At 43.2% G+C, this 14566-nt stretch overlaps 1 protein-coding gene across 1 annotated transcript in view; it reads right to left on the bottom strand.

The window, feature by feature from the left end:
- Positions 1-3627: 3627 nt before the first annotated feature.
- FBN1 (fibrillin 1) overlaps positions 3628-14566 on the bottom strand; it is a 153573-nt gene continuing 142634 nt past the window's right edge. Inside the window, exons 47-54 of the mRNA XM_030497615.1 lie at positions 14186-14311; positions 13847-13969; positions 12824-12940; positions 11903-12031; positions 11013-11132; positions 7614-7845; positions 6429-6603; positions 3628-4905 (exon numbers count right to left, since the gene is read on the bottom strand). Coding sequence (XP_030353475.1) covers positions 4516-4905; positions 6429-6603; positions 7614-7845; positions 11013-11132; positions 11903-12031; positions 12824-12940; positions 13847-13969; positions 14186-14311 — 1412 coding nt within the window. The 3' untranslated portion in view covers positions 3628-4515. The remainder of the gene's footprint in view (positions 4906-6428; positions 6604-7613; positions 7846-11012; positions 11133-11902; positions 12032-12823; positions 12941-13846; positions 13970-14185; positions 14312-14566) is intronic.

Below are 14566 nucleotides of genomic sequence, written 5' to 3'. Positions count from 1 at the left end.
TCAAAAGCCGTTGTTATGAGGGCGTGAAATCCTTGGCAAGTTCTAAGGACAGAAGTAGAACGTTGGAATTTCTCAGAGCTGAAGTCATCGGCATCTTCAAGGTCTTTGCTGCACAGGAAGAGGGTCTCATCCTGGGGCAAACCAAAGCACAGGGCCACCCCATTGGCTCCAGGCCTTGCTTTCAGAGCCTCTCTGGGGGCACCAAGGACCTTGGTGAAGCAGATGCTGAATGCGGCAGCACCACAGAACCTGCTGCTGACCATCTCCACCTTCCCATCACCAGCAGTGCTCTGCCTGCTCTGAGAGCAGCAGAGGTGCTTCTCCTGCTGCGGGGACACGGCTGCAGGGCCTGCACGGGGACCTGCAAGCGACAGCCCAGGAGGAGCACAAGGCACCAGGGCTGCAGCAGGACCAGCACATCACGTGAAGCAAAAGCCATGTGTGCTGGGGTGTTTTGGGCCACTAAGCTACTGCAGCATTCCCCCTCTTCCCCTTTTCTTTCCCTCTTGCTACCACTGCAACCTCTGCAATCATTGGCATTTTCATTAGTGTAAATGATGGCATATTTTGCCCCAAATTACAGTGCCTGCTTGCCTTGTCCTAAGTTTTCACAGCATCCAGACCAGAGTGGTTCTGCAGTTAACAGGACACGCTGGACCCATGCTGCGGTGCACTTTGCACACAGAGCCTTCTGTGTAACCGCAGGAGCTCACACAGGGGCCGCATGGGTTCCTGCAGGCATCCAACACGCTAAGGCCACAGGGAACAACTGAAAGCTCTGGGATTTTCTGAACAGCAGAGTTTTAGCTGAGTGTTTTTCTGCTAAGATTGTGATAATATGAGAGTTTACTCTGGGTGAACCCTCTGATAGGACACTGCCAACCTGGATTTACTAGATTAACCTGCTGTACATCATATGTTGGCCTTGCTGCTGGCCACTCCTGCAAGCATGAAGCCAACCAAAGCGAAAAAGCTTAGAGGCTTGCTCCAGGGAGAGAGTGAAGTTGGAAAGAACCTAGGCCCAGATATCCTGGCTTTGGGACACTGGTGTCCCCCAGGTAGCTCTTGTCCTACCTGGCGCGGGACTGCCGGGGGCAGTGGGATGGGTATGCAGCTCCTGCAGCTCCACAGGCAGCCCTGACCTCACCAGCGGCTGAACTTGGGCTTCCCCAGCGCAACTGAAAGCACAGAATTTTCCTGTCACAGCACTGAAGTTAAAGAAGAGAAGCTGTCTCCTTGTCTGGTGCCTGCTCAGAAAGCTGCAGCACGACGTAAGCTCTTAAACCTTGCTCATTTTGGCAGAAACCATCAGATCCGCAAGAGCACTGAGAGGCTTTAATGGCTCAAGCACAGCATCAGTTTAAAGGGGGAATTCCACCAACTCCTTCACAGCAAATGTCAATTTTTAAAAGCAGTAAGAAGGTTCTTGCAGTGCCAGTGCCACCACCCCCAGCCCGGCCTGCAGCAGTGGTGGGATGCCTCGTACCACACTCACCTGTGCAGCAGACCAGTGGTGCCCAAACTGGGTCCCAGGAGGGCTTAGGCAGCTGTGAGGCAACAGCCCTGGCATCCTGCTCTCCAAACAGCTCAGGCCTCTCTGTGCGGAGAAGTCTTGACCAGATCAGCTCTTCCAGAGCACAGAGCTGAACTTCAATCACAGCGTATTTATCTTAGAGAAAACCTGAGTCCGACCCTTTGGGACCTGCCATAGGAAAGCAAACACTTCGGGTCTTTTGAAAGCCAGCTTAAAAGGGAGACTGTGGAAACAGTCATGTTCTGCCAAGATACGTCAGCTGTCAAGTTTACAAGGTACTGGTTACAACACACAACAAGAGAATGATTTGACACGTACAGTAACAAGCCATCTTTGTTAAACTCTGTTAATCAGAAATTCTATTTATTATCCACACATGAATCTACGAGTCCTGTGCATGACTGTAATGGAGGGAAGCCACAGTTATTTCAAATAGATAAAAGTTTCACCATTTCCTTGAATTTGAGAAATATCCTTTAATTGCAAAAGGGTACGCATTCAGAAAGACCTCTGCTTCAGTCTGACTGCTGCTTAGAGCCCTTCTGACATCCCACCATCAAATAAATACAGAAAATGATTTTAAAATCACGCTGTAGGCTACAAACCACTTTTTAATTGCAGGTCTCACGCAATACTGTTATGTGAGTTTGTGGCTCACCAAAACTCCAAGGAAACTGCAGAAATTCAGACTAATGTAAATAATTGTACACATACAGCAACTAAAACTGACAGGCAAAAATAACACACCAGTTAAAGGGTACTGCTGCAAAGAGACAGATGAATAATTGAATGAGAAAATGGGTTTTTATGTGTAGATCAGTACAGCAAGAGTGGGATTTCCATTTTAAATCGCTGAAAGAGACACTGTCAAGATTTCTTGTTTCTGCAGGGTAACGGGTGATTTGCAGAACTGAGCAGGCAGCATGGGGGCTGCTGGAAAACAATCACGGAACCTTTGGCATGATAAGGTGTTACAGAGCAGCTTGAATGCTGAACCAGCTCCACTGGGCAGAGTCCTGACAGGGCTTTCTGAAATCACTCTTCTCAGCTCCCCTCAGTGTTCAAGGGCTGGAGAGAAAACACTCAAACTGTTCGCTTCACTCTAAACCGCATTACCTTGCACACTGCCACTGGCACTAAAAATCACTCCCAACCTGCTGAAACAGGAGTGCCTTTTACAACTGTAAAGTTCTGATTATATTTCACCATAGTTACACAACATGTGGAAAAAATACACTGTTCAGCATTTTGGCACACTAATAAATAAAATCCAGACATGGTCTATTAAAAATATCAAAGTAACCCTGTGCACAAGCTCCTTTTTATATAGTTATATTTGTTATGCAGAAGAAATCAGAGAGCTGAAGTCTAATTACAGAAAATAATACAATTTCAGGTGAATTATTACAGTGCATTTCCCTTCCAGAGCTATTACATTTTGGTGTATGTTCCCTCTATCAATACAGAGCAGTTGCAGTAACACCACTTGCTTCATTGCTTCTTCCAAATTTTATGTACAACATTCTGCTGCTGCTAAAAGATACACCATGGCACTGTGTGTACAAGAACACCCGCATCATCAAATAATTCACTTAATATTATAAACCCAGCTATAGCTTGTGATGGTTTTTGGTATTCGATTTTCCCTTTGTTACCAGTCTTAGGTTACTCGACAATAGCCATTGAAATACGGGTTAAAGAATGGAATATTTTAAGTCAAGGCAGTTCTAGCAAAGAAGACTTTTCAAGTTAATTGTGTTGCCTGCATAACAATTTAACATCCACTTCTGCATTTTTGGCTGTCAGAGTTACTTATTGACGGGATTATTCAGGTCAAGCCATCGGAAATGTTCTAACTTGCTTTCTGGAGCCAGATAGTAATTTGACAGAGGTCCACTGCTGCTCACATCTGTGAAGGCTTCTGGCTTTCTTCAGTTCTTCCTTTGCACGCAGAATGAGCAACTGGCAGCAGCAGACCTTCAAGGAGACATCACCTGTGGACAGAGTCAGATACAGAACCAGCCCTACTGACAATGCCTCTGACATGAGCATGCAGCTTCTCACACTTCTCGCAAGAACACAAGGCCACAGAATAAACTAAAAAAAAGACTGTTTTATTGTGACATTTATGACATTGAACCCTTGCTGATAGGAATGGCTGTGGGTACTCTTGACACATTACATAATGTCATGGTGTAGGATGGCACTGATTGTCATCTGACTTTTGAGAATGTTTAATGGTCCCTACTGACCTCAGTGCATTTTGGCAAGTCACAGAAACTTTGTCATCAGGTTTGTGTATACAGTTAACAAGTAGTTGGTCTTATAAGCACCATTACAAACCCTCACATTAAGGGTATTATTAATCTAGTTTACAAATGCTTCATTGATAAAAATAGCATGATTACAGTATACACACACTTAATTTACATGTAATGTATTATAGGCATAACTGAGATAAACTACTGAGCTAACTTTGGTTGATTGAAGTATTTAGACTGAATAATGGCAATTTTGGCTTCTAAGTTGTGTAAATATTACAGTGCATTTATAAATCTAGGTTGAAAATTTACTAGCACCAAATGGATATCATAAATGGCTGACCTAGTAAGTTGTAGTTGGAGAAGCGAAGTTTAAGAATTACAAAAATAGAGCTGTCCATCAGTTGAAAGCACATTCTTGTACCTCTGCTGAAATGATGACGTGTCTCAGCATCAGTGGCCAACTTCCAAGGATAAAAGTCCCAGTTTTCAAGATTCAACATATCAAGGTAGCTCAGCTACATGTGAAAGCCTGAGAAAGTGGTTGTTTTGAGCTAGGGTATTCATCCTGTACCTTGTTTATGTAATAATATAATAGTGCTTGTTCATACCAATGTACTCATGTAAGATTGTACCTATGATATGGAGAATCTGATTGGGAGGAATATTCAGTCCTACCTATCTATCTTTGGTTTAATTATTTGGTCTTTGGTTGATGAATTAATGAAGCAATATCTGAATTTTCATTTTCAGGTTATCTCCCAGCTCGCCACTGAGGTAGTCTTTGTCATGTTTCTCTTCAAGCTGGTTAAGTTCCTTCTTTTTATAGAGTGGAATACTACTGATTTGTAATGAATAGTTTCCAGGCACTGGCTTCTTCTTTGTGAAATGAAGGTAACTTATCCCGTCCTTCTTATTGATTCTAAAGAAACCGTCTTCATTTCCGGAGTCAATTAAATATCGGTTATGGTTTGTCAGTGTTGTGAGGGCAGGAAGCAGTTCCAGGATGCGGTCTTTGTTACTCAGATCCGAGATGTTGATGGAGAAGACTGCTGCTTTCTCAACATCCCAGCTGGCGAGACTGATGGGCGGCTGCAGCTCTTGCTGATCCTGCACAAGAACAAATGATGTCAGTTGGCTTTGTCAGAGCACGTTCCACACATGCCTGTGTGTATGCATTGCTCACCCAGCTCATTCATTATTAATTAAATACTTTTCCGAAGGAGGTTCTGTACTGTCATCTGTCAAATGCACTATTATGGGCCTGGGACTTGTCAGGATAAAGTACAGTTTTTGCTGCTGCCCAGCGTGGGTAACCAGAGCCTAAGACGTGCTGAAAGCTTCTGTGTGTGGGTCCTGCTGCCTGACAAGCCACCCTGCTCCGTGCTTGGAGTCCACGACCAGACTCCTACGAAGAGAGCAGCAAAGGCGCACTCCTCCTCCCAGCCGGGGGAACCACGAGCTAACATGAACAACAGCGTGCAGCAGAGAGCAGGCTCTGGGGAAGGCTGCCACTCAGGTGGGAGTTTTCTGCTTTGCAGGATTCGCTTTGTTTGGGTGTGGAGCCGGGAGGGGCCGTGGGTTCGGTGGGGTGCTGGAAAAGCAGCATCACTCCTCACCTGCCAGTGATGGTAACTGGGACCCCCCTGAGCCCGCTGTGCATGGGTCACTCTGCAGTGGCAGAATGATGGCAGTTCAGACAGCACATCAGCTGTAACACTTTCATTTGGAAAGCAAGGGAAGCTCTATGTCACCCCTGAGACAAATCCAGCACTAATCACAGAGTACTGAAATACACGGAAGAAACAGTTTATGACCCCACTCTGCCCAAAATCAAATGTCCACACTCTTCCAGGCAAAAGTACTCTCATGTCCTCCTGTATCAGCAGAGCACCACGCACTGAGCACCTAATGGAAAAAGCTAACAGGATCCCAAATTCCCTGTATTTGTGCATCTAAAAGCAAGCGCTTTAGCACGTGAACATGAGCAGAGGGTATGGGTGACATTCAGCTCAGGGTAGTGACGGTGTGGCAACATTCTACAAGAATGTTGAGCATCTCTTGGTTACATTTAGAATGCAACACACACTCAGACACTCAGACACGTACTTTCAGCTGCATAGTCTAGAGACCTGCCATGACCTGCTGCTTCTGTGGTCAGGCCAGAGCAGGTCCCTTCACCTGTAACATCACTGTCACCTTTGAGTGGATGGAGAAGTGAGAAGTCAAATGACCGTGGAACTTAGGAGCCCTTCTACTACAGTTTGCTGAAGTCTGTATATAACTAATGTGAACCACAAGGTTTTAAATCCAGTCACTTGTGACTGGATGACCAGACTGTGCAATTGTGACTTTATATTACAAGAAGTGGAAATAAACCAACGTGGGACTCCCCTGGTAATTCAAGGAGTTTGAATTTTGCAAAGGAAGATGACCTCTGCCTAATGACAGTGAACAACTTCAAAAAGCCCACACACAGACTACTCCATACCCAAACCCAGCTCTCCAAAGAGCTTTTCTACTTTGTTAGGGGGGTACATTTTTGCTGTGGGATTGTCTCCTGGTGCATCTCCTTCCAAGACTGGCTTTCACAAGACAACCACAAACCCTTTCCCCCCAAAAGGGTCAATTACCTCTGCTTCATTTGCAGTTTCATTAGTGCTTCTGCGCTTCCTTCCTCTCTTGGGATAGCCATTGATTTTACATTCGTAACAAGCTTCTGGAGAGAGGGAGTTGTCATCCACTTCTCCACTGAGTGAAAGCTCTTGTCCTTGACCTTTGCCTAGCCCCACTCCAGATACACAGTGTCTGAGGAAGGAAGAAATCCAAAGTTAATTCCAGTGAGACACAGATCTTATCAAAAGCTCAATTCGAGGGACTGTGAATACAAATAATAAAGCAATTATGTTGCACTGTTTTCCTAGGAAAATTTTCTGCTGAAGTCAACAGGCAAAACTCTCACTGAATCACAATGCAGCTACCTCTGACTTCAAGAACCTGGCTCCATGAGGCTTTGCCTAAGAGAGACCTGCCAATATTCAACAGTTTTAAAAACACAGGCTTAAGCGCTGAGAAGTTGTTAGTAATTTCTGTCATCTGACCTGGAACACATTGAAAGAAACCAATTTTCAGAAACTGCTGAAAAAATGTGAAAGGTGAGGTCTTCCATAATAACCCCAAAGCTTTTACTCACTTCTAAAATATAAGCCACAATCTTTCTGCTTTCCATTTGAGTTGCTTAGTCCTACATGCTGCACAGCCCTAACACTCCCACTGGGACAACTGAAAACTGGTTTCCTCGATAAAGCAGACATTTATTCAAAAAATTATTCATTTGGAACACAGAAGAATATGGAACATAAAAGAACATAAAAGCATACAGAACTGTTATTCCAACCAGTGGGTGAAGCCACTTGTATAATATCATTTGTCTTTGGAGCTGGCAGGGGCCTGGGACTTGTGATACACCACAAATCACAGTGAGGGATGTGAGCTCCCAGGTGGCAAGCTCAGAGAACTTGGCTGGCTGCTGGGGTGTGCAGGAGGGAGGTGAAAGCAGTGGCTTAAAAGAGCTGGCAGAACCTGGCTGCCCTGACCACATTTCATTAAGCATTAAAACCATGTTGTTCCCTTGCCTTGGTTGCCTTTCCCCTCCCTCATCTCCAAAATCAGCATGTGCATCCAACTCTTGAGCACCTCCACAATCTTATCCCTCTTTCATTGGTGACAATCCCCCTGGTTCTGCTGCTCCACGCTACAGCAAAAGGAGTGGATTATGTCCCTTTTATGTCTGTTAGTTTAAAATGAGAATCCCTTACCCTTGTCCTATTCTGAAGTAACCAGGTGGACATCCACAGACATAGCCACCTTCTGTATTTGAACAACCATAACTGCATGGGGCTTGTGCAGAACCGCATTCATTGATATCTTGGCAACCGCCACTAAACTGTTCATACTGAAATCCAGTTGGGCACATACATTTATAGCTTCCCAAAGTATTGTGGCAAGATGCTCCTCCACAAATGTGTGCACTGAGACATTCATTTTCATCTGGAAAAGAAAACATACCATACGTTAACTTTTACTCTCAGGTGCATTCCAACCTACCCCTTCAGAAAGGTCGTGCTCGACTGTTGCTAAACACGCTGCCACATCAGATGGACAGACGGAGAGCAGGGCTCGGCCTCACCCTTGGCTAGGGCAGCGGTCGCTAGGAGATGACTACAACCACACAACAGAGCAACCGTTGGGCTACTCTGCAGAAGATGTTTCATGCCACGTCAGCTCATGCTCTGGAAAGCAGAGGAGGCAACTTTTTTTTTGTTCCAGAAACAACTGAGAAGAATAAAACTTTGCACAGCCAACAATCTGGTCCAGTAATCCCATGCTCATAGTGCTGTTCAACGTTAAAGGAAAAGGGGTGAGGAATCAAGCTCTGACACCTTTTCCAGGCACTGAAAATCCCTCCCTACACACTCACATTTAAATACAAGGTACAGGTAAAGTACAGGAACAAGTAGTAAAGTCAAAATAAAAGCAGCTGTAGATACAGAAGACTGCCACATTCTGAGCCAGCCCTTTTCCAAACTTTCCAAGTGCAGCACTGTAGGAGTTTGAGGTCTGTTCAGGCTTATTTACTGTAAATGCCTAATTTTTTAAATGTAGCTGGTCTGATTTTTTTTGTCTGATGTGGTAAATTGGTTTGAAACATTCTGAACGCTATTGTTCCCTGTTTTCTGTGATAAAGCAACTGCATATGTGCACCGAGTGTGTGTGCACACATGTAAGAAATGCCATCTGGACACTGTATGGATAAAATATAAAGCACAGAGCAGCATCTCTGACCTAAGCATCTAAGCTACAGGACAATAAGTACTAATTTAGAGCATTATTGTCTTTTTCCAAACAATGTGGCTGTTTGTTCTTTGTTTAAAATCAATGCCTGTGCTTCTTGCAGCCTGATTTACAGCATGATGTACTCCGGAATTGCCTGGGCAGGGGATGCAGTCACACACAGCACAAGACATGGGAGGAACCAAAGCATTCTTCAGTGATTATCTAAGTATGTGTTGCAGCAACATCAAAAGTCCCTGAACACTTCATTAAATAAGCTAAAAAAGACACAGACTGTTTGAAGAGCTGGGACTGCCAAGGAATATGAAGGAATTGTCACGGAAAAACCTATTACATGGATTCTTCCCCTGTGGTACACCCGGGAGATCTAGATAAGTATCTTAAGCACATACAGTTACAGATGTTACAATGTGAATATGTAGAGACCACAAGGTACTAAAACCTGGGGCTGAATTCTGTGTTACCAAAGCCCGGAGGAGTTTTGCACTTAACTCAGAATGATGTTTTCAGTGTTTTCCATACCTAACACTGAAATTATGTCAACATCATAAATGCGTGTTTGGGACACAGAAACTTACTGCACCAAGAAAAGATATGCTCATTTTAACTCGCTCCACAGCAGCAAGAGTGTGGACACTGTGCTCTGTAATACACAGCTCTGTCGTGCTCAGTTTCAGTAGGAAGGAGAGATGCCATAAGGACAGAGGAAACAAAGCCTCCTTCCTTCAGTTTTGGGTTTCTGCTGGGACTGCCTCATGTCCAATAAGGTGGAAGAGAGCCGAGTTGTGGCTCTCAGTGTAGTTTTCCCTGGTGAAGTTTCTGGTGATCACATTGTGTTGCAGAGGTTGAAGCCTTTCTTTCCGTGGGGGAAACACCAGTGCTTGTGCATTTTGAATCTGATATTCCCTGTATAAAATCTCAAAAGTAGCCAATGGGCTCAAAAGCTGGAGTAACAGCGTACACCTCGTTTGGAAATACTCTTGGTTAAATGCTGTTATCACCCAAGAAGGCTTGGAAGCAGCCAAGATGTTTTGTAAAACAGAGCAGCACTTCTTCAGATTCCACAATGTCCTCCAGCAGCCACACATAGCAGTGCTGTGGGTCTTTGTTTGTCTGTCTTTACCTTCCTGCAGATTAAATTCGAATTTAACCCTAAGATCTGCTAGTTTAATTAATACTCAAAACCACCATGGGTTTGTGCTCCCTCCGTGTACGCTTACATGTAACAGGCATAGAGTACTGGAGCACAAGCAAGCAAACATCACAGCAAGGACTGTGTAAAATGCCATGAGGTTTGGTAAGCACAATTAAAAGCAGAGACCTCCCTAGAGCATGACAGTGATAACAAGCAAAGACATTTTTATGTTTCTGAAAGCAAAGAAAGCCAAACAAAAGAGTTATGAGGCCCTTTGTTCTCAAAGAGGTCATCAAACACATCTCCGGGTATCCACACAAGACTAGCTTGTATAAAGCCCATTAAATGTGATTAAAAATGCACATAACTGTCACTAGAGCAAAATGATTCATGTTTCTCTTGTTTGAATATGCTACATGCCACATGCCACGTTGCTGAAACATGCAGAGACTCTTCTCATGACTTCTGCAGAGGACCCAGTTCTGTCTGGTCAAGTCATATCCAGCATCAATGCTCTGCACATGCAGCCTCATCTAGGAGGGCTCAGAGACTTGGGATAGAACCAAGAGCACTGGCATTTGTACTTGTAACCAGAAATGGCCTTTAAGCAATTGTTATAAACTGTATTCCAAAGCTGCAAGGAAGCATCTTTAGACATAGAATCATAGATCATAGAACAGTTAGGAGCAGCTTTGCTCAAATATAACAAATGTTACAGAGAAGAGGCAGCAGCCTTCCTGTAGGTGTATAAGAATGGTAAAAGTACAGATCAAGTAAGATTTTAATAGAATTTTGGATGCTTTGGGCCAGAATTTTCTTTTTATAATTTAACAGTCCAAACTTGTGGTTCTGAGTGCGCCAAGTTCAACCCACCATCAGCGCTCAGACAGGACCTGTATCTGAGCAGAGACTACTGCACAGCTGAATAAGACTGCCTTTGTTCAGACCACAAATTACAGCAGGAACACAAGTTCTCTCAAAGTCAGTACAACTTCTAGCACCCTCATAGGTAATTTTGTGCTTAAACACTTGTTGAACCAGGACATAGGCCGTTGGGTGCTCCATATCCACTCTGCCTTTCACAGCAGCACACATTTGCAATGAAACTTTGCTGAACATACTAAATTATATTCAGAAAAAGAAACTATGCCAAACTGCACCACTGCCCTTCTTGCTGCTAACAAAAGTCACATGCATTTTAATGTATGGATTTAAAAAAGTGACTTGCCAACACATTGGTTCCACTGGTAATGCTGGAGATATCCTTGTGGGCAGCTACACCTGTATCCTCCAATTATATTCTGGCAACCATGTTGACACCGGTGGTTTCCATCACATTCATCAACATCTAAAAAGGTGAGATACACTCTGAGTTTTAGGAGAAAAGCTCACATTATGCTACATTTGAAAAGTATATTAGAAATAATCATACTTCTTTGTATATTATATACAGAGAGGTGTATTTCAGGATCTTCCAAAAACCTGACCAGTGCTGGGAGACCACTTCAGGCCTTAGAGGTTTGAATTTCTGGCTCAACAGCAAGCGACCTAGGGCTGAAAACCACTGAAAGCTCAAATTCTGCCAGAATCTTCAAACTTTTTGCTTTCTGCTGTGGAGGAGACAGCACGGTCCTTTGCTTTTACCCAGGCATTCAACCCAGGAATCCCAGGATCTCTCTTTTCAAAGCAAACCAAATTCTGTCCTAGGAGAAGGCCATAGGGACCCAGAGGAATAAAGCCTGCAGGCCTTCAAATCTCTCTTTAGCACTTCAGGACTTCCTGTCCTTGCCCAGTCCCTCAGAAATCCATGCAGGATTCAACAGAAGTTCACTGAATTTACGATGCTTAAACTGGAACATTCCAGGCTAAATTGAAGTCTCCTCAGAAAATATCTGTCCGACTCTTTAGCATCCTGCAATATATCTATTTTTTTCAGGCCATGGAGAGAAATACCACCTTACTAAATTTCCATACCCCACTCCCCTTCGGTCTATGCATGCTTTCTCCAAGGGTTTTGGTGCTTACTCCATTGGTAGCTCCTTGGATGACAGTACAGCTGAGAGAAGATGAAGGAAAGCAAGAGAATACCAAGTTAAATGCACTGTGTGTTGTACCTACCTTCACAGCTAAGCCCGGTTTGATCGAGTGAGAAGCCACGTTGACACTCACAAACAAAACTTCCTGGTGTATTCTGGCAAATACCCTTCGCCCCACATAAATTGATTTCAGTAGCACACTCATTATTATCTGAAGGAAACAAAAGCCTCAGTGTTACTTTTTATTCCTTATTGTGATGATCATTTAGCAATGCCAACAATGAACAGTCTGTGACAAGAGGTAAAGCAACATCAGTAACGTAGCTGTCTTATTGCCCTCTCCATTTTCCGCTTCACACTACAGAAGGAGAGCTTACATGACCTTCTTTTTAATTTGCAAACACTAACAGCCATGGGAAGGGAAACACTCTTTCTTCATCAAGAACATAGAGTTTGATGTTCTAATTTTCAAATACTCCAAAGTCACACCAATACCACAGGATCATCACTGACTGCCACAAGCAGGATCCAACTTGCAGAGCAGAAAGAGCGTTTTGCAGGAAGTAGTTTTGCATAACGTTTCCACAGACATAATGGGTATGTGTTTAAAGGACAACTGCACATATGTACACTTCATGTCTATTGTTTCCAGAAGCCTTGACACGATCTCTAATGTGGATCCCACAATGAACTACAGGAACAGAAACAGAACTATTTTTTTTGCTCAATGGGTAAGAAAGAGTAAGGCAAGAATTACAAATTGGTGTTTCTACTGTCCAATTCTTGCAAATGTAAAATTCAAAGACAGAGATTGTGAAAACAAGGGAAGGTAGGAGGGAAGGCGCCTCTTTGCATCTTCTGCTCTGGTGGGACTGGGATCAGAACTTGGCCCGTGTTTCCATTTCGTTTCTCAGGAAGCCAATTTCACCTCCTTGCTACTTTGCTTCTGGAGTAAGAGTCAGTTACAAATCCCAAATATGTGTCTACATTCCACGTCACTTACCAATGCAGGCTGTATGGTGCTGAGTGAATCCAGGAGGACATTTACAAGTGAAACCACCAATAGTGTTGACGCAAAGGAACTGGCAGTTGTGCTGCTTTGTTGCGCATTCATCAAGATCTAAAAAACCCAAGAAAACACCTTTAACTTCCGTTCCCTGTGGAGGATCTGAGAGTTCAGCTGTACTTGGAGACAAGTGGTGGCACATAAACAACATATCAAACAAAGCCTTTTGAATCCACATCTCACTTTCCACGCTGGCTTCCAGTTCCTCTCACATGAAGCCCCACATGTAGTGGATGGGACTTTGGAGATACACTAGTGTCCATGCTAACAGTGGGTTACAGACAGTGCTCTCATCTGTCTGAAAGATGCTGTTACATATGTCTGCTCTTACTGTAGTCAATAAATGGGAAGCCACCATCTTCATGAGAAGCAGTGGCAGATTGCAAAACAGTATTGCACTGAAGCATGCTATTACCCCAAAAGAATTTCCCATGCTAAGTTTAGAATTGCTGCTCTAACTCTTGCGGTTTCAGTCAGATCCTTGCTACTAAGAAAAATAAAATAAATAAACAATGAACATTTCAAAATCCCTCCTGCACTGCTGTCCCTTATTCAGCACGCTGCAGATATGGTAGGTCAAAAACTCTGTTGATGCTGGACAATGCACTGCAAACCATGCTCATCTTTGCATGCCTCAGGATACATATATCACTGAAAAATACAACTTAAATCAACATGCTTACCAAAAGAAAATTAACCATATATACGATTGGTTACAAAGTCTTTTAAGATCAGCTGCCATCAGCCTGCAAAAATTCCTGTGGATCTGTTATTCATCCAGGTTATCAAAGAATTAAGTGAAACACTAGTTCCATTTTGTGAGTGCCAATTCCACTGTCTTTAGTGGAAATAAAGACAGTGGAATCAAGAAGACAGATTTACATTATTTAAATGTCCTTGGATCAACATTTGCTTGTGGAGCACAGAGTTTCTGCAGTAAATTATTTTCTTGATCTTTACCTTTGCAGCTTCTCCCATCTTCTTGAAGGATGTATCCTTTCGGACACGAACACTGGAAGCTCCCCTCTGTGTTTTTACAGATGAAATTGCAAGGTTTGGGGGACTCATTACATTCGTTCAGATCTAGAAGAAGCAAAACCAGATACTTCAGTGCTGATAACCAATAGTTGTGATAACATTTTTCAAAATGCTCAGGAGATACTAGAAGGAAATAAAAATTCCCAAAGCATTCTAATGAATGACACTTCATTTTCTCATTTTTCAAAATCTCTGTATTTCCTTCTTCAAGACATCTCTTAGTAATAAACTTTATATACATACATCATAACGAAAACCCACCTATGCAAAGAGTGCCAGTTATATCTGTAGTATAGCCAAGGTTGCAATGACAACGATAAGATCCCCTCTCATTGATGCATTCTCCATTACGGCAGACATCATGAATAACCTTGCACTCATCAATATCTGCAATAAAATGAGGGTTACTTCACAATGGAACAAGAATTGATTTTATACAGCTTCAATAGATTGTTGTGACCTGACACAAAAAACCCCACACTCTACATAAAATGAAAAAGTTACATAAAATAATGAAATACTGCACAGATTAAGGAGAAATACTAAGTGGAAAAATAGCATTAATCTAACTTTCAAATGAAATGAACAAGCTTTAAGTGGAAGTGAACAACTGGAGCTGATCATGTGTTAGCCTCCAGCAAT

The sequence above is a fragment of the Strigops habroptila genome, chromosome 9 (genome assembly GCF_004027225.2).
Source record: "Strigops habroptila isolate Jane chromosome 9, bStrHab1.2.pri, whole genome shotgun sequence".
Classification (NCBI taxonomy): Eukaryota; Metazoa; Chordata; class Aves; order Psittaciformes; family Psittacidae; genus Strigops; species Strigops habroptila.
This window is presented reverse-complemented; position numbering and strand designations above follow the sequence as displayed.